Source organism: Passer domesticus, chromosome 2 (assembly GCF_036417665.1).
Source record: "Passer domesticus isolate bPasDom1 chromosome 2, bPasDom1.hap1, whole genome shotgun sequence".
NCBI lineage: Eukaryota > Metazoa > Chordata > Aves > Passeriformes > Passeridae > Passer > Passer domesticus.
In genome coordinates this window covers 87,594,016-87,615,768 of record NC_087475.1, presented here as the reverse complement: position 1 = coordinate 87,615,768, position 21,753 = coordinate 87,594,016, and the positions used below count along the sequence as shown (strand labels likewise).

General features: G+C 41.7%; 1 protein-coding gene across 5 annotated transcripts in view; it reads right to left on the bottom strand.

Annotated features, from left to right (window-relative positions):
* Positions 1-21,753, bottom strand: part of LOC135294492 (alpha-2-macroglobulin-like) — a 37,227-nt gene that overhangs the window by 10,397 nt on the left and 5,077 nt on the right. For 2 of the 5 annotated variants that reach the window (XM_064409823.1, XM_064409822.1), the window contains exons 3-24: positions 21,532-21,688; positions 20,932-20,984; positions 20,218-20,238; positions 17,248-17,416; positions 15,301-15,385; positions 14,465-14,588; positions 13,641-13,755; positions 13,412-13,521; positions 12,843-13,004; positions 12,350-12,577; positions 10,977-11,040; positions 9,600-9,742; positions 9,093-9,242; positions 8,711-8,881; positions 7,896-7,995; positions 6,383-6,509; positions 5,877-6,105; positions 4,715-4,841; positions 3,993-4,114; positions 1,577-1,628; positions 852-935; positions 568-744 (exon numbers count right to left, since the gene is read on the bottom strand). In XM_064409823.1, coding sequence (XP_064265893.1) covers positions 568-744; positions 852-935; positions 1,577-1,628; positions 3,993-4,114; positions 4,715-4,841; positions 5,877-6,105; positions 6,383-6,509; positions 7,896-7,995; positions 8,711-8,881; positions 9,093-9,242; positions 9,600-9,742; positions 10,977-11,040; positions 12,350-12,577; positions 12,843-13,004; positions 13,412-13,521; positions 13,641-13,755; positions 14,465-14,588; positions 15,301-15,385; positions 17,248-17,416; positions 20,218-20,238; positions 20,932-20,984; positions 21,532-21,688 — 2,770 coding nt within the window. Of the gene's footprint in view, positions 1-567; positions 745-851; positions 936-1,576; positions 1,629-3,992; positions 4,115-4,714; positions 4,842-5,876; positions 6,106-6,382; positions 6,510-7,895; positions 7,996-8,710; positions 8,882-9,092; positions 9,243-9,599; positions 9,743-10,976; positions 11,041-12,349; positions 12,578-12,842; positions 13,005-13,411; positions 13,522-13,640; positions 13,756-14,464; positions 14,589-15,300; positions 15,386-17,247; positions 17,417-17,558; positions 20,178-20,217; positions 20,239-20,931; positions 20,985-21,531; positions 21,689-21,753 lie in introns of those variants that run through there. The other 3 variants (XM_064409821.1, XM_064409820.1, XM_064409824.1) reach the window with 3 other exon arrangements.

The following is a 21,753-nucleotide window of genomic DNA, read 5'->3' as shown; positions in this document are numbered from 1 at the left end:
GAGAACTGATTAAAAATGTGAGTCTTACAGAGGATAGGAATGCAGAAAACAGGGTAATTTTCTTTGGAGGAAATGCAATTTTCCTCCAAAAATAACTGAGTCACAAGCACCCCTTGCTAGTCAGCAGATGCCCATTGTGTACATATATACTGATGCTGTGTGTGTCATCATGCCCTAGCTAATGTGGTAAAATTCTGCCCTGATCAAAGGTGAACAGTACTTTCACACCACAGTCCTAAGGAGAATTCAAGATCTACATAAGCAGCTGCTATGATTAATAGTTATAGTCTGATTTATGTAGTTCATATAACCCTTTTCCTATGGAGGGAAATCCTGAGTTATTGCCAGCCCTGGACTTTTTCTGTGTTCCGTTTGGATGCTGCTGTCTATTATCCTGTACCTCCAACTGAGCACAGGATTCCTTCTTACAGATACTGTATTGTACCCCTCACCTGCCAGTACCCTGTTCTTTTCTAGAGACAGCCTCCAACACATCATCCAGGCCAGTGGCCAACAGTGTCCTTATCCAGTAGCTAAGGGAAGGGATGAACAAAGGCAAAAGCTCACCGCTCACTAAGTATCCAGTGGCCTTGGATTTGACCTCCCTGCTCAGCTGCCCTGTTTTGTTCAGATAGTCCAGGACGTAGACGTTGGGTGCAAAGAGGACCATGTTCTGCTCCCCACAGCCAAAGGGCATCTGGAGGAGCTGGTGCAGGTTCTGCATGGCAGTGCCCATGATGTCACCTGGGCAGTGGGACAATTCACAATGTAAATTGGCCATTAGACTGAGCACAGCCTGAAGTGGCAGTGTTTCAAAATAGCATGAGACACTTTGAGGAGGTTTCACTTACCTAGCACTGAGAAATATGCTCTGGCTGAGCCATCCACCACAGTCTCTGGGAGAGCCAAGGAGACTGTCTGTGACACTGACTCTTCTGGGATAAAAAGCAGATTAATTTGGTTACAATTCCAGATGTATCTACAATGCATGGGTAGCAGCTATCCATGGGTGAGACACTATCCCCTGAAGAGGGGTTTCCTGACTTCAACAAATCCATTAATCTGTAATTTTGTTGATGACGTTTCCCATCCTGCAAATTTTTTATTGGGCCTGCATCACCCTCATACACAGATTGTCATGGACTTCTACATGGCACCATCAACCAGTTTTGACTGACAAAGACACCTTTTCCAGCTGATTTTTCTGGCCTTTTCTGCTTTGGTGGGCAGACCTGGCTTACTGCAGAGTCTGGTTTGTCCAGATTTTAAATCTGTTAAATGAAAGGCATTAGAGATAACCATATCAAATCCCAAATACTCTCTCCTTGCATTGACCTGTCCAGCCTCATATCTTAAAAGATGTGCTTCTCCCTCTCTAATTGTAGACATTGTTATGTTCTCAGCTCTTCTCTCACAGGAAGAACTGTTTTCACTAACAGCTGAATGTATATATCTTCTTTGTTCAATTTTATCAGATCCCTACACCTTTCTTATCAGAGTGGAGCACTCACAAACCTTTTATTCCAACTTTGTCTTTAGTTTCTACCTCAGCAAAGAAAGTTTTGGAAAATCTTACCAGATGCACAGAGCACAGAGTTGTATGTGGTTTCCACTTCAGTCCCTTCCGGCTTGGGGAAAAGGGCAAGGGAAAAAAAAGCAAAAAAATGAGAAACAACAGCAACAAAGAAAAGGAAGAAATATCAAAAGGGGAAGTAAAAGGCACTCTTTGAAAATCTCCTAGAAATTTTTCTCCTCCATGTGGAAAACTGAGGATAATTGAGAAATGTAACATAATGGCTAATTACAAGTATGAAATGTAATACATTTTCTTTTCTTTTCTTTTTTATTACTGAGAGAGGCCCTGCAGCTTCACAGGTTGTGATGGAAATAACATGCAAGGTAATGTTATCAACAGGGATGTGGGACCTGGTCATCTGAGTTGCCACTCACTGTGGTGATAGCTGAGTGTCTGGCACATGGGGAGAAGATGTATGCAAGAACTTTGACTGGTGGCAGCTAGAGCACTCCAAAGCACCTGCAAGTGACATGCTACAACAACCAAAATTTAAATGTGTTTATAAGTTCTAGTCTAGTCTTTGAAGTCAGAAAAGAATCTTTTCTGTTGAGATGGGTGAAAATATTTTGCAGAAAACTCAGGAATCAAATGTTTACTAGAAAACTGGTTTTTGTCAGAATTTGTATTAGTGAGATCCCTGCACCAAGTTTTTAGCCTTTAAATTGGATAGTTCCCATTGCTTCAATACTGGTTTCCAGGTTTTGCTGGCTGATTTTTTTTCCCCAGCATGTAAACAATGGTGTTATTGTCTTCACTTTCTCACAATCAGAATACAATGCCTCTTGTTCTTCAGTATGAAAAGACAGAAAAGTATTAAAAGTACAGGGAAAAAACAAAAGAAAAAAAGAACAAGTTTTTAGGATAAACTGTGACAGAGTTAAATGCTTTTGTTTGAAAAAGCACCTTCTTGCTTGTTTCAGTAAGTCATTCTGATGTGCAACTAAATGAGAAATCCATTGTTTTGTTTGATTTCCAACAGGAAACGAAAACATACAAACTGTAATTGTTTAGAAGATTTTCCTTTCCAGATGAGAAATTCCTGGGTGAAAAAAATCGCTTTTCCCAAAGTGCTCTCAATGAGGCTTGGTTTCTCAAGGGGCAGGAAGACGCCCTGGGGCCTCTGGCACACTCCTCTCTCTCTCCGGGATGCACTGCCTGCTGCAGGGAATATTGCCATCCAAGTGCTCAAGAAAATGCAGCTTCTCCCCAAGCATGTTGCACTGCATCCACCCCTGCTAATTAATTGTTCAGCCTTGGATGCTAATCTCCAATTCCATCGTGTCAGGGCTTGCTGTAGATTAATTGCCACATTACAATAACAGGATAGGATGAGCAATCTCTCAGACACCCTGACAGAACTAACGCTAATACTTGTTCAGTAATTTACATTCCCCCGCCATCTGTGAGAAAAGACTTTACAGTGCTCTATCTCCCTGTATCTTCAAAGAACTAAACAAACAGTCTTTTTTCCTGAAGGGATATGTGAAATTAGGAAAATTTCCTGAAATGTTAAACAGTTGTTCATGTATTATACATTCAAATCAATTTGTTAAAAAAAAAGCAAGCCTAGCAGATAGGACTGTTCCACCATTACATTCCAGTTAGCAAAACATTTCCTGAAGCTACATTAATCCTAGCTCTGCCTTACTGAAAACTGGAATGTCTGCAATGTAAGGAGGACTTATTATTATATAAATTTCCATATACAACAAGCTGGTACTTTTTGTTTGCTAATAGCATTGCTGGACATCTTATCTGAGGATTGTTTTTATGACTGGCAACATACCATGTGAAAAGCTATGTTTTTATCATTGCAAAACACTACTTAAGAAGGAAGTGTACAAAAGAATGTAAAAATAAAAGGTTAGTTACACTGTTTTAAACATTCTTAGAGGTGTAATAAAAACATTCAATGATGGTAGTCATGATGGTAAAATGATGGTCAATGATGGTAAAAGTATTCACTGATGGTAGTTTTGTTTAGAAATATTTGCAGATTGCAGTGACTTTTCCATATTCCAGAGTACTGGCTGGAGGTGAAGCATAAGCTTTCTGGTTAGTGTTCTATTCACAGCCTTTCCCTGTGATTTATTACAGGCAAACACAGGGATTTCTCATTTATCTCTGATATTATGTGTCTCGGAAAAACCTGTCATTATTGCCTGCCTTATTATTCCTGTCCCTCCATGTAATATAAGACCCTGCTTTGACTGTGAGATGGCAGCATTATGACTTATGGGCTCTATTGGTCTGTGTTACATTTATCAGTGCTTCTCTTGTTACAGCTTGCAGAATAAGAGTTCCACAAGCCATTATTGCTGCTCTCACAGCTAAACCAGAAAACCTTTACCACACAGCAGCTCTGGCTGTCACTATTGCTATTTTTCTGTGCCACCAGAACGAGCAGCCCACGTACCTCCACCAGCAGCTGTCTGATGACCGTGTCCTTCCGCCCTTTCTCAGGGGTCTCCACAATGTAGTTCCCACAGGGCTGCTGGTTCTCTAGGGCCTCAGTGGTCACTGAGAGCTCCACCTGCCCTGGAGGAAACAGGAGTCAGTCAGCCCTGCCAGGCAGAGCCAGGGAAATACAGGTTTGTGTTTGTGCTGGGAACTCTGTGATGCATTACAGAGAAGTTTTTCCAAGAGGAGAACTAAATCTGAGACAGGGTTTTATCTTGATCCAGATGCAGCCTTCCAAATCACCTCCTTTGTGATGAGCACCCAAGCAGGTGTTAGTCCATCAGCATGAAGAGCAGTGAAGGGGAAGGTCTCATAAATCAAATGGTCTTTTTCTGGGAGGCTTCAGAGAACGCAAGCTTTGATTATACAATTTCAGATGCAAACACATTAAGACACGACATTCTCAGCTCCACAGCTGGAATGTCTAAGTTCTTTGCATGCCTTAAGGGAATTTGTGATTTCTATTAAAATGTTAGGAAAGCCGTGGCCTGTAACATATAGTTTGTTTAGGATCTGGAAACACTACACCCAGAGTAGCGTCTCAACCTCAGGGCTGGATTTCTGACATAGACAAGATCCTTCCAAACAGGTTTGGAGTCACCTAGCTCCTCACACCAGAGATCTGGTGCCATACACTGCTATCTGATCCCAGTATCTTCTCATCATCTGGTCTCTTACCTAGAGATCTTGGTGTTACTGCCCAAGCAACAGTTTTTCTTTCATTCACGCAGATGCAGTAGGATTCCTCCTGTTTCCCCACTGGTACAGCCAGGAAATCAGCAGATTCAGCCAGAGACACACTGACCTGCCAGTTGTACAGAGAGGGGTTGTGAGGTTTGAGAAGCTGGAGTTATTGCAGACAATGCAGTACATGGAAATGGGTAGTGGAGCTACCTATTATGGGTATTGCAGAGCAAGAGCTGCCTGGTAAAGAAGGAAATGACTGAAATTTGTACAATTGTAGGAGATCAGGGAGGTAACTGTAGAGAACAGCATCTTTGGAAAGGAAATCGATTTTGGGAAAATGAGTAGCACAGACCAGTTGTGTCATGAATTAAAGATCTCCCTCATGATTAGTTAGGTGAGGAGATAAAACACCAGCAGTGGGGAAACTAGTAAGGGAACAAAGAAAAGAGAATAAGGAAAAAGGAAAAATGGAATAAAGAGCCTGAAAATAGCAAACAAAATAGGAAATACAGGGACATAAGTGAGAGTGCATTGGAATGACTGAATAAGCACATCTCCTTGTTTCAGCTTCATTCTTTTTAGAATAAAAATCTGTGTTTATAAAAAACTAAGCAAAGGTGATTGAGATTATGTACTAATCCCTTCCCAAATTTTCTCTTGCCTTTTTATGTCAGAAAAAAATGCAGGTAAGAGTGGTGAAGCTGTATAGCTCTCCTCAGTGTTTTAGGGACAGATGCAACAAATTACAGGATGTCTGCACATTCCAGCAAATCTTCTGTGAAGTTTTGAGAGATGAGACTAAAGGCTGAATGTAATATCCACCCTGGTGAACCTGGAATTTCCATTTGTGCATGCAATGATTCTATGACCTGTGAAGAACCCAGGTTCCCTATTTCTGTAGAACAGTGACATAAATTTGTGATGACAAGTCTGGGGATCTCAGTAGCAGAGCTTCAGGCTCTGAATAAATGCAGCTTTCAAAACTTTGACAGGAAAACACATTTCATTGAATGCAACAAGGATTTGTACATACGTACACATATATGAAATTACATTTGCAGATCAGTCATCTGGCTTGGAACACCTGGTAGAAAAAGGCCCACTGCAGTCTTCCATGGCTGTTAGGCTGAGCAAAGCTGAGAACATCCCTTACCCTGATGCAGGCAGGCAGGTAGTTGAAAACGGTGGCTTTCAGCGTGAAGGACTCCCCACGCACCACAGAGTAGGGCATGGTGAGCTCGACAAAGAAGGGCTGGAAGGCTCTGAGGGACACTGTCGGGGACAGGCCAAAGCCTGAGCCTGCTGAAGTGCAGAATGCATTGGCTTTCCACTCAGTGATGGTGTCAGGGATGGTCACTTCTAGATCAGCTTTTCCCTCAGAGCTGGTGAGGGACAGAGAACAAGATTTCAGTTGTATTCTGGTGTTCATCTATTCTCCTACTGAGCAATATCTGCTGACAGCAAACCCCTGCCCAGCTGGGATATAGACACTGGCTTTTGCATGTTCCTCTAAAGCATCCTATACTTAATGTCCTTAAAAAATCCCTCTGTCTGCTAGAAATACTCCTCTCACTGAAATACTGATACATCCACGGAGACTTTAACCTAGTTCAAGGTTTTGGCCTAGTGACCACACTCTACATTCTCTTGAACACTTACTTCACTGAAACTATGTCCCAGATCCATGTCTCAGGGAAGTACTTCCGGACAGTCTCCATTGGATTGCCATCAACCATATCTTCTGCCATGCCATAACTCAATTCTCCATGCAGATTCATTGCAGAGACTAGCAAAATTATTCAAGGACAGGAAGAAAGGAAATATGTGTCAAACTCCATTCTAAACCAGAACAACTACTTTCCCTCCAGGTAGTTGCTATTCTTAGGTCAAATTTTAAAATGGAAAGAACAGCTTTGACATCTTGGCTACTAGAAACATAAATTTCTCTGTTGCCATCTCAGTTTTTAATTTTTCTTAATGTTGCTACTCTTCTTACAGAGATTGGATGGAGTTGAGCATTCTTCCCACACTGCCAGCAAACCCCTCAGTGCCAAAAGAACCATGCATGATGATATGGGGATATATTTTTATAGCAATGCAGAATCAAATGTGAAGCTTACTGTCCCCAAATATTATCATGGCATAGAGTTTAATAATCTGGTTGAAGAATTGATTGCATTTATATGTGACCAGAAACAGAAGCCACATTTAGCCCTCCATTTAGGAATTTTTTAAAAATTAACATGGGTCTTTACATCTCTGGCCATCTCACAGTGTTGCATACTGTTATGCCTTATGAAAGGGTTTTCCAGGAGGCCTAGAAGACTTTACATCTTCTCAAAGCAGACAGCTGTCTTGAGCCATACTCTGATGACAAATCCTCCATTTGTCAAAACCAAAGATCTGATCCTTATGAGTAGGAGGCTAGAAGCTGTCACTGGACCAAAAGCTACAATTGTTTAATTGGAGCTGGGGTACTGCACCATAAAAGTAACTGGAAGTGATATAGGTGAGTCTTTTATATAGTCTTTCCAATCTCAGATCTGTTTAAGAAAACAAGCAAAAAAAAGCAATATCATTCTATCTTCACAGTCACTGAACGTGCAGAGAAGTGACGTGACCTACCTAGCCCCTTATAGTCATGTAAATGGGGAAACTGGGAACAGAACCAAATTTGTCAGCCCCCAGTGGTAAAATACTGACCCATGGGATTGTACCACCTTCTCATTTGTCTTGGCCCACTTTCACCCTAGTTGTTCCTCTAGCTTTTGCTAGAATGCGGCTGCCTAGAAGCAGATGCTCCTTTTTTAGGTTTTCATAGCTGGACTCAGGTCTGATGGGAAGAAAACTCTGTTACTCTGTGCTGAAAAACTCCTTTATTGCCTACAAGCCCTCTGCTGCTGTAGGGGCTGGCATGGGAGTCACCAAGCACACACAGTTCTAGCCAGGCACATCTGGCTGCCTGGGAAGATGCAGGCAGAGGTGAATCAGTTTCATATTTCAGGACTAGGTCCAGAAGGGAAGGATCCTGAATTAGATCTGAATCTGAATCAGATCTGAATCTGAATCAGATCTGCCTGTGTAATTAATATTCAAGGATTCAAAGAGGGAAGGAAAGAGACAGGGTGGTAAATTTTAGGAGGTTGTGTGAGAGGTAAAACCAAGAAGGTACTAGAACCACTGTAACTCCTTTCCATCATGTGTTCTGGGTAATGCTCGCAGAGTTCAGGCTTATGGATCTTGCTGCTAGTGAAGACTTTTAAGCCCAATTCCTAGTAAACAAAGAGAAAGAAGAACAAAGAATATGCAAAAAATTGTTTGAAAATAAACTTTATTTAGTATGTCAAAAATGGATGTACCTAAGTCTGGTATTGATCAGAATAACAAAGACTTGTGTGTAAATTCCAGATAGGCTGGTTTGACACAGATGTGGAGTCTCTATCATGTTATTCTCATACTAAGGCTAAATCCTGGTATGATCAGATGGAAAAGTAAGGCCACAGGCCTACCCTGGGGACAGCTGCCTGCATGAAAATGGTCTGTGTGAAATGCACTGGAGGGAGGGTACTTATGCAGGACACTTTGAGGGGATACGCGTGGATTTGTGGGTTATCAAATTAACTGACACTTTAATAAAGACCTATTTAAACCAGAGAAAGAAAACATGAGTGAATGAGGAGTTTCTAATATTATGGCACTAGAGGTAATTTCTCAGGACTGTTTCCTTATCCAAGCCCTTTTGTAGGTGTCTGTACTATGAGGAGACCTTTCAAAGCTTTAATGGTTTAGAAAAGGACTCAGTTGCTGTTTATGGGCTAAGTAGATATAGGAACTGAGCCTGGTTATTTTCTTGCATACAAACATGAGCGAGTTTACAGCAAATGAGCTTATTTTTTTATTAAAAAGCCCTTCAGGGCAGGTGAGAAGAAGAGAGGAGACTGAATTAAAAAAGGGAACAAAAGAGAAAAGTGAAAGGCTGGTGCTTACTTTGAGAATGTCATAGGCATCCCCTTCGCCATCAGAAGAAATGGGTATGTAGAGAAATCCATTTAATGACAGATTGTCAAGCGATACACATGGATTGACGTTGTCTTCTTCCAAGTAGTATTCCCTGAAGCTGTAACCCTGGCTCTCCTTCACTGGGAGAAGATTATACACCTGGAGAAATGCAAATAACAGGGAACAATGCAGCAGGTCACCACTTACAGGGACAGAAACAACCTAACACTCCACTGGTAAATGCCAGCTTCTAAAAAGCAAGTATAAGGAATGCAACTGTAAAAATACATAGCCCCGTGTCTATAGTGCTGTTAGTGAGTGCTTGCTTGGTTCTTGTACTTGCTCATTACCAAAAGTAGCCAAGACTCACAGAGCTGGGAGAAAGCTCATTTTCAGGCTTCATAAGGAGAACACTCTTGTCCACTGCACGAAGGGCACACAGGGATCTTGGAGAGGTGTGGAGTTGCAGATGTGTGTTGGAAGAAGGAAGACCTTCCTTGGGTGCAAAACTCAATCTCACCTGCAAATCGAAAAGGAAGTTCAAGCATCCACTTTTCCAGACACTGTTACATTATTAGTCTGACTCTTCTAGCTGTGTGAACTGAAGTCAGCTAGTGTCTAATGGATATTCATCTTTGATCAATGTAATTAATAAATGTAATTAATAAGGATGAGTGATTCTCTTTTTGTTTCTGTCTTACTCCCCTTTTTTTTATTTTCATAACTTTGTAGCTTATTTTGGTCACCAATCCTCAGTCAACATCTGGTCAGAACATTTCATGAACCCATTGTGAATTCTGCCTTCATTCTGGAAATCTAAACTGAGCTGCTGTCCACAAGACAAACATGGATTGCATAAACCATGACTTGTACTCACTTTATTGGGGAGGCACATTTCAACCTGGAAATCCTGTGAACTGGCAATGACTTCCCCACTGGGTGAAGTGGTGTACACAAGCATCTGTGCCACAGGAGCAATTGCTGCCTCGACAGAGAAGCTCAACCGAAATGTCCCGTAAGCTAACAGAGAGAGTAAAAGGCTATTCAATATGCAAGGGGTTCCAGTATATGCATTTGCCTCCCCCAGATAAAAAAAGTCAAGTCTACCCCTGATGAATATTTTTAATTATCAGGGGCTGGCAAACTGACACATGACTAAAACTTATGGCTGCTACTGAAGACACCTGCATTTAAAGACTGATTGTGAATTGACAAAGCACTTGAGTTTGGAGGGCCTCTCCCTGCCTTCTAGATTCTCCCCAGTTAACATATGGTGTAATTTCTTGATGCTCCCAACCCTTTTTTCCCCTCAGGCTCCAAAATCTACAAAAAAATAGTTGAGGCAAAAAAAAAACCAAACATGACTGTTGCAAAGAGTGACAGAAGTCAAGGTTGCAGAATGGCTGAAAGAATAACTTGGCAAAGTTACTACTAAGCAAGCACTTATCTGGAACACCAAACTATTGCTCCAAACACAGTAGAAAATGCCCCTTTGTACTGGAAAACTCTATCAGGGCCTGAGCTTTATGTCACAATCCAGACAAGGTGACAGAACATCCCTTGGTACCAGCCTGCATGGGAGTTCAGTCACTGCTCCTAGTGAGGATACAGAACTTTTTATAGTACACGAGATCTTTTACTGCCATAATCTGTTTATATCCACTGCAGTGCAACTCCTTCTCACAGACTTAAAAAATGTCTCCCTCTTCTCATTTTCAAAAGACATTTAAAGTTGCATCACAGCCTGTCTCTGGTACTGAAATGTGTAATCCTTGGACATTTATGTGAATAAATTTAAATGTGTTGATTAGAATATAGATATGCATGTGTTTGCATGCTTACAAGGCAGGAACAATACAAAAAATAGGGGAAATGAGAGAGACAAAGAAATGGAGGCACGCTCTTCCTACTTCTTGTATGCATGAGTCTCACAGCACTGGTAAACATCCAGAATCAGAATAGGGTAGAGTGGCCATCAGAAAGTGCTAGTTTTAGGAAATGGCCAAAACATTATACTTATTTTTGGTTGAATATTCTAAGATTTTGTCATTAAAAAATAGCACCTGTTGAAACTCAGAGCAAACAAAACTAACCAAAGCCACGCCATCTAAAAAGGCTTAATTTTGAAAATTCAAACATTACGTGCAAAGTTTGAATGAAATGCTAAATTCAGTGCTTAAATTGAAGTAACTTATCTATATTCCCCCTGCCCCAAATTAGAATCAGAATGCTAAAAAGGCATAGATCTGCTCACCATCTCCAGGATTCACATTCAGATCATAGGTGTCAGCTAATACAATTTGTCCCTTGGCCATCACCTGTGTAACAGAGAAATCTTCCTCGAATTGTTGTCACAGTGTTGAAAGGCAGGAGAAGGAATCTTCATTGGGTTAATTGTAAGAGTGTGAGCAATACCAAGAAGATGCTAAGCAAGTGCCAGGCTGGAATTTACTGGTTATTTGGAGACAGAAATATTTGCTCCTAGGAGGACCACATTGATCATACTTATCTTTGCTTTTGTACATATTACATATATAGATCAGGTTCAAATGCATTTTGCCTCTAACCACACATAAATCTGGGAGTCATCTGCACATTTCTAACAATTTGGAATGGACTGGAGGTCAAAAAGTCTCATTCCTCTCCCAGCTGCATTATGAAACAGTATGAAGAAAAATTTCACCAGAATTAGTTTTATAACTGCACAAAGCTGGGACAGAAGACCACAGGATGCAAAGAATAAGAGTTTGAAAAAGGTACCTGAAGTCAGGTAGTAAGCAATAGTCTAAATTCTTGCTGTAATTCCCTCATTTCTAGAACAAGATTCCTTTTGCACAGTCAAAAATGCTTTTTATTCAGTTACTTTTGATATGGACTGATTTTGATTATTTATTCCACAATACCATATTTTAATTTCAAGATGTGGGATCCACATCTGTAAAACTGAAGATTATCTCACTGTTTGTTTACCCGCTTCATGTACATCCTAAAATCAATTTTCCCAGGCAACTGGGATAAGCAGGTATCTTGTCCTTCCATGAATTGTTAGAAGTCTTGAAAAGAAGGACATAGACATCTCTATCACAGGTTTCTATTTCCATTTTTGACTATCAGTCTAAGTCCCCTGATGTTCTGTGCAGTCCATCAGAAATGAAGTGTCTGTTCTACTCATATTTTATTTTTCCCAAAGCTACTCTTGTCTTCTCTGCTAGTGTCATTAAATGGGATAACCAGAAAAACAAATTTAGGGAGAAGACATTTGGATATTCATTTGAATCTTCCTGTTCTCCCAAGAGAGACTGACATGTCATTGTTTGGGCACAGTTCAATTAGTCTCTCTTCTCTGATCCCCAAAATGAACAAATTCATAGTTCTTAATGCCAGCATGTTACAGTCTGTTCCAATTACTGTGGTCTCCCAAAATTCTGCACACAGACGACAGAGAAAAGAGAAACACTAGCGAAGTGTATTTAGATTGCACTGTTGCAGGCCACGCTTTCCATTTCAAATGCTCTCCATCATTACTGGCCATACAGCAGTGCTCTGATTGCTTACCATGGAACATAGCTGGAGGTTACACAGTAATTTCTGTGGCTGTAGATCAAAGTAACTCCAAATATGTCTTACCAAATAATAAATGACAATTTTCTTCTGGTCCCCTATGGCCTCTGGTGTGAAGATATAGTGCACCTGGACCTCTGCTGAGGAGCCACAACTTAATGTCTCAGGCTTTGGCTCAATTTTGAGGAAGCTCTTACTGAGGGAGTAAGAGCGAGTTACTCTGCGCGTACTATGCTCATAGGACGGTGTCATCCAGTCACTGTCATAACAGTTCAGCTCAGGTTTATGCTCTGCCTGAGAAGAAAGAATAAAAGGTTCATAGCCAAACAAAATCAGGTATAAAGTCACATAAAAGTCCACAGAAAAACTCTGGATATGTTCTGTATTTTGCATTCTTAGGAGATTGTGAATAACATGCAGAGAAGACACAGAGAAGTGAGGTGACCCACCAAGAAACTTGCCTTACTTTGCAATTGTCAGAAAAGACTGATAATCCATGGACAGACATTTCCCCTGTTGAAGAGAAAGACAGAGGCTTACCCCTGTCTCTGCCACTCACTCGGATTTCCAGGGAGAGTTCTGTGAAGCTGGTAGTGTCTATGGAAAACCAGGATTGTCCCTGCTCATCTGTAGTGTAATTCCCTTTGTACTTGTTTCCACCCACAGTAATCGTGATGGTTTCATTGGCAAGTGGAGCATCAGTGCCATCGACCAGCTTCACCTAACAAAGCAATAACAAACTTCAGGTTTTAGACTAGCAAGAAAAAACAATTCCCAAGTAATACATCCTCTTCCCTCTTTTCCTCCTTGCCAGGCAGGATATTTCTTGATAGAGAAGAACAAAGGAAAAGAATGTGGAAATGTGTGAGGCATCCCCTGAGGTGTCTGAGGGAACAACTGAGAAAATTCTCAGCAAAACAACCTGATCAGCCCATGGAAATGATCTATTAGGATCCTAAGTTCCTCAGTAGTTTTAGTTTTTCCGGCCAGCTTCATTTGGGACCTCCACCACATATCACCTGCCTCTTGAACCATGTAACCCACACACCCCACGACTCCACCTGATGGGATTGTGCACTTGTGTGTTTGCTGTGCCACTCATTGCCCAGGGTCTCAGAAGTTCCCTACCGTCCCAAAGAGTGGGATTCCTGGTTTGTACACATAGTCCAACAGGTCAAAACGGATTTTGCTCATGGTGGATGTGATACCACAGGAGCCTGTTCCAGTCATCTCTATTCCTGAGAGAGAGCACAGTAAAGAGGGATTATTAATGAATTTCTAGTCATCTTATGCCACCTTCCACGTTTGCCAGTTATGTAGGCCTGCCATAACTTTGCCTTCTTCATGTCCTACGTACCTGTGCCATCTTCTGTGATTTTGCCTCGTACATCAATGCTCATCTCATATCCCTTGCGTAGGAGCTGAAACACCTTGGTCCTCACCACACCAGAAACACACCCATGAACATCTGCCTAAGCGAGGGATTGAAGAGCAAATCGAAATTCTGTGAACAAAGTCTGTGCCTTGAGGAATGAAAATAGATACCCCAGACCCAACATGCTTAACTTCTATTCTGAAGTTCCAGAATTTCTTTAAGAGTTGTCTCCAAGAATGTGTGTTCAACCTGTTTCCTAGTGTTTCATCCACATATTTTCTGTGTTCTGTGAGGTACCTGACACACAGTTTTCCAAGGGCCACACTGGTTTCCTTGTTAATTCCCTCCTGCCTTAGTTCTGTTTTTCTTCCTGTTTCTTCCATTGTCTTCTCTCTTTATGATGTTGCTCTTTCTCCTGTACTTGACCCATATACAATACCACCTTATCTTTATTCCTCGTTCTCTATACAGCCTTCTTGTTTTCTCCTCATCTTTGCTCCTTGCTCACAGTCAGTCCCTCTCACAGTTAGAAAATTCCTTCAAAGATTCTTTTCTCAGTTTGTGGAACAATGCCAAAGACCTCATGGCTGTCACTAGCTTCAATGGGCTCAGGTTTTCATCATCAGTTCTGTTTCCAGTTTAATGATCCCTCTGTTAGGAATGCCTTCCTCTGAGATTCTCTGCTTCTCCCTGGAGAGAATGCTATCTCTGATATCCTACTCTCTCCCAACATATTTGATCTTTCTTGAGACAACATTGCCCACTAACCTTCAGAAAAACCTCCACATTTTGATCTTGGGACTCACCCGCCTAGTGAATTCTTCACACACAGATTCTGTTTCTTTTCCGTAACAACTTGAAGCAGACTGGGAAAATTTCCGGCATACTTGGACATTCACCAAACCAGGAACAGGCTTCCCATATGTGTACCTAATCACAGTGTGTTAAACAATGTATCAGATAGGGAGACAGTCAGTCACAGTCACACAGACACATCTCCTTAAAGACCTCTGTGGATGATTTCCTAATACTTCTGAAAGGATGACTAATCTGACATTTCAATGATTTCCATCACTTCCATGGTGAGATTCTTCCATTATCCATGGAAGATACATTCATCCTGTTCTAGGTGGGAGGTCTCTGCAGAAAAAGGTTGACTTTAGAAAATTATTTCAGCCAGGAGCATTTGTGTATTACAAACTGCTCAGGATTCAATGAAGAAATGGAAAGACAACCAGTACTCAGAAGGAGAGATTTATGAGTTAAAAATGAGAACACTGGGTTAGCATCACCAATTTAAGTGATGTCTGATCTGGCATATTGGAGTATTTGAGGGTTCAGCATTGGCAGAGAAGATCTAACTGAAGAAAAGTAAAGCCAGAAAGAGAAAATGTGAAATAAACTGGGAAGAGAAAGATGCAGATTTGTTTGTCATGATCTTTCAAGGAACACAAGGAAGACCCTTCACTTTGACTGTTCAGGCCAAGCAGCAGGTTCAGATCTGACAGAATGAAATAAGTGTTCACTATATATGCCTGGGAAAAGTTTAAAAACCCTTCCTGAGCACTTCTTTTGGTCCTCAGCAAAAAGGACCAAGAGTGAAGGATAAGCAAGAGAGATTTACAGGAGTTCTGTGACTCACAGACCACAGACAGACACTGGAAGCTCGTTGTCCTTAATAGTGATCATCTCTGGGACCTTCACCAGGACCTCGAACCTGGGCAGCACTAGATGGAAGAGAGAAAGTCTGGTATGAGAAGAGTGAATAAGAGTTGTTTACTACACAGCAGCCCAAGCAGGATCTTCTTCATATGAATCTCTCTGTGGTCTTCAGTATAGATCTCTACCCCTTTCATAGGTTTTCTCAGCCTTCACCACTGTTTGGGTTCAAAGGCAACTAAGGAAATTTGTAACTCATACCTTGCCTTATTGGCAGCAGAGGCTTATGTGGCACCAGAGAGTTGAGCAAATCCCTCACCTGTGTCCATTCATGAGGGCACACTGGTCCTGGGTGATGTCTTCACAATGCATAATTTGCAGCGTGGGATTTGGAGCAGCACATTCACCACCTTTATAATTTACCACATTGAAATGCCCCAGATCACTGATTCTCTTGGCTGGTTCTTGCTGTTCTGGAGATCCAGAGCTGCCCCTAGGCTCACTAAGATGCACTGTGGGATATTGTCCTGCATACCCAGAGAGTTCAAGTGAATCTAGCCACAGACTCTCAGATATATATTTTCAAGTGGAAAAGGCAGCACTAAAGCCCAATATAAAGGGGCACAAGTAAAATACATCCTTTGCTCCTGAGCATTGTTACATCCCTCTTCCCATATTGCATCCTGCAGCCCTACACCTCCAACTCCTCATGCCCAGGACTGGACTGAAGCATGTAATGTCCTGCTTTCAGGTGGTGCAGCTGAGGGCTTTTTCACAGCACAAAGAAATAACAGCAGAGTGGGTGCACATCCAGGGAATGCAAAATAACCCTGGGTTATATATAGTTTAGACATAAATTTGTCTCTAAGATGGGAGGCAAGGCTCAGTGTTTCAACCCCAGGAAACATTTCCTCAAAGACTGTAAGAGAAATAGCAATAGGAGAGATTCATAAGAAAAAGACTAAAGGACAAAGGAAAGAAAAATCAGGTTAGGAGGAGGCTAACAACGGGACTTAACATTGATTTTGTGGGGCATTCAGGATGGTCTTTGTGGGAGAAGGAACAGGCCATCTGTCGCCATGGCAGATTGAAGCCTGGTTTGTGGTCAAATTATTTACCATGCCTGACTCGAAATCAAATAAGCTCCCATGGACTTCAATGGCAATCTAAGGGCTGCATATTACAGAAACAGCAGGTCTTGATCAATGGATCTGCTTTTTCTGGAATAAACATCTGGTCTTCATGCAGAGTCAGTGGAGAGCCTGAGAGTGTGAAGCACTGGCCAATCAGCCTTCTCAAATGTTCACTATGTCAGAATACACATCTATGGTCAGAATACACATCCAGGATCACCCAAGAAGCTTTGTTAGAGAGCTGAGGGTTAAAAGGCTCCCTGCAGCAGCATATTTCTTCTTACTCAGTCTCTCCTAGCAGCCTTTTTGTAACATTCATGGATTTTTTTTAATCATAATTTTTCTACTAAACATGTTTTTTAAGCTGTCACAGAAACAAGGAAGAGCAAAGATAGAGAGGACTACGAGTGGAGAAAGAGGCCTTATGCAGATGATGAGAAAAGCAAAATAGAGCCACCAAAATATTTTCATCTCTTACGTTCATATCTAGTGCTACTTGCAACAAGCTGCTGGACTGGAATCAACTGAGACAAAGCTGAAATTGGTGCCACAAGCCACACACAGGAATTCTGGCATGTCCTGTGCTCCCCAGAGCACTTTGAGCAAATACAAACTTGGACAGATTGCAGAGATGCTGTAAAGTCAGCAATCACTTTTGATACTTGGCGCTTTCTGGCTCAGCCCCTATGAACCCCATTGCTGTTATATTCCATCCATCCCTTCTCCATGTTGTTCCCAGGAAATTCCAATTTGAGTGGTCACAGTAAAAGGCATTACTGTCAAATTCCTCTCCTTACCGAATTCCTCCACGCTGAAGGAGTGCTCCACATGGGATGAGAAGCTCTTCTGCACAACTATTTTGTAGAAGCCTTGGATGGGATCCGAGGTGAGGGGGAAGGAGAGTTGTGTAAAGCCTGTTTCTAGTTCCACCCCTTGCCACTGGTACACACGGTTCCTCTGGGGATCCTGCAGGTGAGGGTAACAGGCACAAGACAGTACAGGAGAGCTCCAGGGACAGAGCAGTGCAGTGCCCAGTGCATGCACATCCCAGCTGGGAAATACTTATCTAGAATTATTTAACAATCTGTGAGGTTCTGAAAGTACTTACCTGCCAATTCTGCATAACTTGCATGCAAGAAAGCTTTTAAACACTTTTGTGTTGTCTTCCCCTCAGCTGTACCTGCAAAGGATGGGGCCAGGAAGCTAGGCAAGACAGACTGGCAGGGTAACAGAAGGGAACAGAACTGGTATCAGAAGTGAAACACATGGAGAAAAGGGGGAAGTTTCAGCTTCCTTGACTGACAATACAGCATGCAAAAGTTGTGTTTTTCCCCTGGCTGGAATGAAGACTGCTGAAGTATCAGTATGCAATCTGCTGAGGAATCAGACACCTGACTTATCTATGGGACTGAGAAATGTACATGTATAAGAGTCCTAAGCCAGTGACCGGGTGGGGGAATGGTGACAGGAACAGAGGAAATTATACTTCCACATATAGGCATCCAGCTGAGAGCCCTCCCTTGTTTCTCCATGCTCCTAATGCTGGAGCTGAAGTCTCACCACTACTACCACATTTGTGTATTGCTCATTATTAACTGACCATCAATTATTAATTCCCTCAGTCCCAAATTTCTTGTAGAAGTCACTGAAACAGCACAGTGGTTCTGCATAGTTTAATGCATCCTTGTGCCTTGGCTGTCACCAAAAGCTTATTTACTCTAGATAGGTGTGTGACTCAAGGTATGTGACTACGTGCATTTACTTCCTTGAGATATTATCTCAGGGCTTAGGGAAAATGGAGATGTGAACAACATTCTCCTAGCTGGAGGTCATCATTCAGGGGGGAGAAGAGGGGGCCATGTTCCCAAGAAGCCACCTGGGAGGGTGGCACAGTCAGTAAAATGCATCCCATAGCTCTGACCAAATCTTCTTCATCACCACATTTCAACCCTGCTGACAAGCTCATCACTTATTGTGAGGGACACCACTGGGCTTCCTCAGAAGAGGAGTTCAAGAAAATGTTTACAATGAATGCTTACATTTCAAGCTGGGCTTGTGAACTTGTTGCCATTCCTGTGATGTATTTATAAGGAAGCCCTGAAAACCAGTTTGTTTCCTTCCTCAGAAAGGTGCTCTAATTTTTTTTAAAAATTACACTAAAAATAGGTCAGGATAATAGTTCACAAATAGCAGACTCAAACTAACTTCTGCCTTTGTACTTTGTAACATAAATTAGTGACATCCAGGGTGTGGATTGATGGACATTTATTTCCTTAGAAGTGCTGACGCTTAGGCTGTTACCTTTCTTCACTCCTGCCACTCTTTCCTTTGGTCCTGTACAAATTTCATGCAATCATGTGGTAAAGGGCACTGACAGGTCTGATCTGGCTGAAGAAAGTACTCTAGAATAATCCAGTGAATTTTCTGCCCCAGGAGTTTCCCGATGTACAAGAGTGCCTTGTAGACAGTTGTGAAATCCAAACAAAGGGCAGTACTGGGATGAGAAGGAGGGAGAGGGGATGAGGAAGGGAGAGAGAATGGTGAAGATGAAGGACAAGGCCTACATAAACTGGCTTAAACAGCACAGACAAACACCATGCTTTACAGACTAGAGCTGAAAACACAGATGGCCTTCCTACGGGTTTAAAAGTGAAGGCTTTCATGGCATTGACACATACACACAAAGGTTATTGAATTATTCAGCTTGTTAGGCCAGGACATATTTCTGGAAGATGTATTTGTTCTTGCTCCTTTAAATGCTCCTTGTTCATTACATTTCTGTGCTCAGTAAAGTATCATTTTTTGAAAGGGAAGGGACCCCATGGGACAGCCCTATCAAAAGGTGGTTCAGCCTGCTAATCCACCCCTCCCACTCTCTTTCTCTTCTTTCTCCAATATTCACAGATCATCAGTGGCCCACCAGCTCTGCAACTCTTTTTTGGAAGTTTGTTGATGGGAAAGGAGAATGACAGCACTCTGAAAAGGGGATACAAAAAAGCAGCACAGCCTGGTTTTGGCCTACCTTATGCCTCCTCTGTTGTAAGGACTCCAGCTCTAGACAGAGATGGTGCAGAATGGAGACAGCAACCCCATGCAGCAAGCAACAGTAAAAGGACTGACTACAAGGATTCATTAATTGCATAAACTAAAATAAATCATGTGCACACTAATTTCAGGGTCTGTCCATGAGCCCTCATCATAAGTTTTTTCAAAAGAAGATATCCCAAATAATAATTGTAAATTTTGTGTTCTCATCTGAAAAAGTGAGAGCTTGAATCATTGAAACATCCTTCCTATATCTTTTGCCTGCCACTGAAGTTCAACCATTAAAAAAAAAAGCCAGACCAAAAAAAAAACCCAAAAAACATGCTTGGGAGGACAGTGGATGTCTGTACCTAAATTTATTTCTTTGGTTTTGATAGCTTATTTAACTCTGCTCTCTAATTTCAACCACACTTGGCAGACAGAGACCCATTATTGATTGGGAAGAGGCATAAGACATTTTGATGACCTCTAGCCAAGTGTAGTTCTGTTCACAGCATGGCTTGTAATTGTTAATTAGTTTTCTCCACAGCTCATTCTGTGATCAAAGAAACATTATTGGAATTTATTTTGATTCCCAACTACTCAGCCTTCCTTTTTAAAGGGAAAAGGTCACAGACCTGTAATTTTTCCCTTGCCCTTCAACCTGAAAACACCACTGCTGGGGACTGGTAGCTCTGTGCCTGCACATTCTTCTGCAAATAATAATATAGTTATCCACTCACCTGAACATAGACAAAGGGAAACTGTGGGGAAAGAGCAAAAGAAAATCAATGTTAGAAATATTAATCACAGGGGAGTAATTTCCAGATTTGGACTGAAGTGCAGAAGAACAAACTTCTAGGAAGTCCTTTATGTTGTTCCCTTTCTGTACTCGCTCTTTTTCCCTGGTTCTTGATGGCTAATGGAATCTTTTCTATAATATTTTAGGGCCCTGACCTTTTGTCTTACCACTGTATGAAGATGTGATGAAGCACAATTTTCAAAGGACTTGTCTGCATGAGGAACTGATTGTCAAATAACACAAAAGGTGGGCTTGCACCTCTGACCAGTTCCATAAAAACAAGTTCTTGTCATGCTGCTCTCTAAGTGTGGGATCACACCCACTGCCAGAAACAATTGCACACTTGTCATTACCCATGGAAACTTGTCCCACACGTTTTTTTCAGGAATTAGATCCCTGCTCACATGCTTAGCCACATACATTGATTTGCAAATCTGGCTTTAAACTACTATATGCTTCTGAAAAGGGGGATTTTTTTTTTCCAGCCATTAGAAACAGGTGGAATGTATCCTAGGATAGAACAGGGAACAGGTAAAGAATGGTGTGAGAGAGCATATGCTTTAAAGGCTGTCTTCAGTGGTTCTGGGTGATGACAACAATGGTGTTAATTTAAGAATTAAATGTCCTGGCTAACAACGAGGAATTAAGGCTCTACCTTCTCATTCAGTGGGTAGAAGTCTTTGTCCAGAGAGACGATCCGAAACTGAACTGAAGAGTGCAACAGAAAAAAAGGAAATTCCACTGTTAAATTTGTAGCCGTCACCAGGAAATGATAATGTTTCAATCATTTATAAGTCAAATTCATTCCACAGATCAACAGGCTCTGAACTGAGATCTCTAAGTAATAGAAGCAATTACTTCAAGCTCTTTCTCTTGCAGATAGTGAGGGACAGATAAATTTAGAAGGATAATCAGGTCTTGGCTGAATTGAATTAACTCTTGGGAGTGCTTGTCCTGCTTTGTTGATTCTGGTGCAGCCAAGGGAGTCTATGCTTTGCAGTCATCCCAGTTTTGTGCCTCTACTTGAATAGAATGAGTTGGAGCCTGTCTACATCTGGTGAGATGCTATGCCTGGAGAATGAGGATTAGGAATAATGAAAGTGCTGTGAACTAGACCTCAGCTGACAGAAATAAGATTTACTTAGATTCCCCCATGAAGAAACCTGAAAACTTCAACACAAGTACAACACCGCTGTAGAATGGAGCCCTTAAGATGTTTTGCTGTCAGAGTCAATACCAGCCCAATTCCTGGTACCTGTCTGTCCAGGCTTGTACATGGGTTTGTCTGTCTGGATGAAGACCAAGCTTTCGGAATTCTTGACCAGCACTGACTTGCGGCTCTTGAAGTGCAGTGTGTCCCCTGTCACCGTCACAGTGAGAAACGCCACTGATGTGCTATTGGATTTTGGAAGCTAAGGAGAATGAAGAGTATAACTGCTTTATTGATTCACCCCACTGCACTGAGCATTGAAGGAAG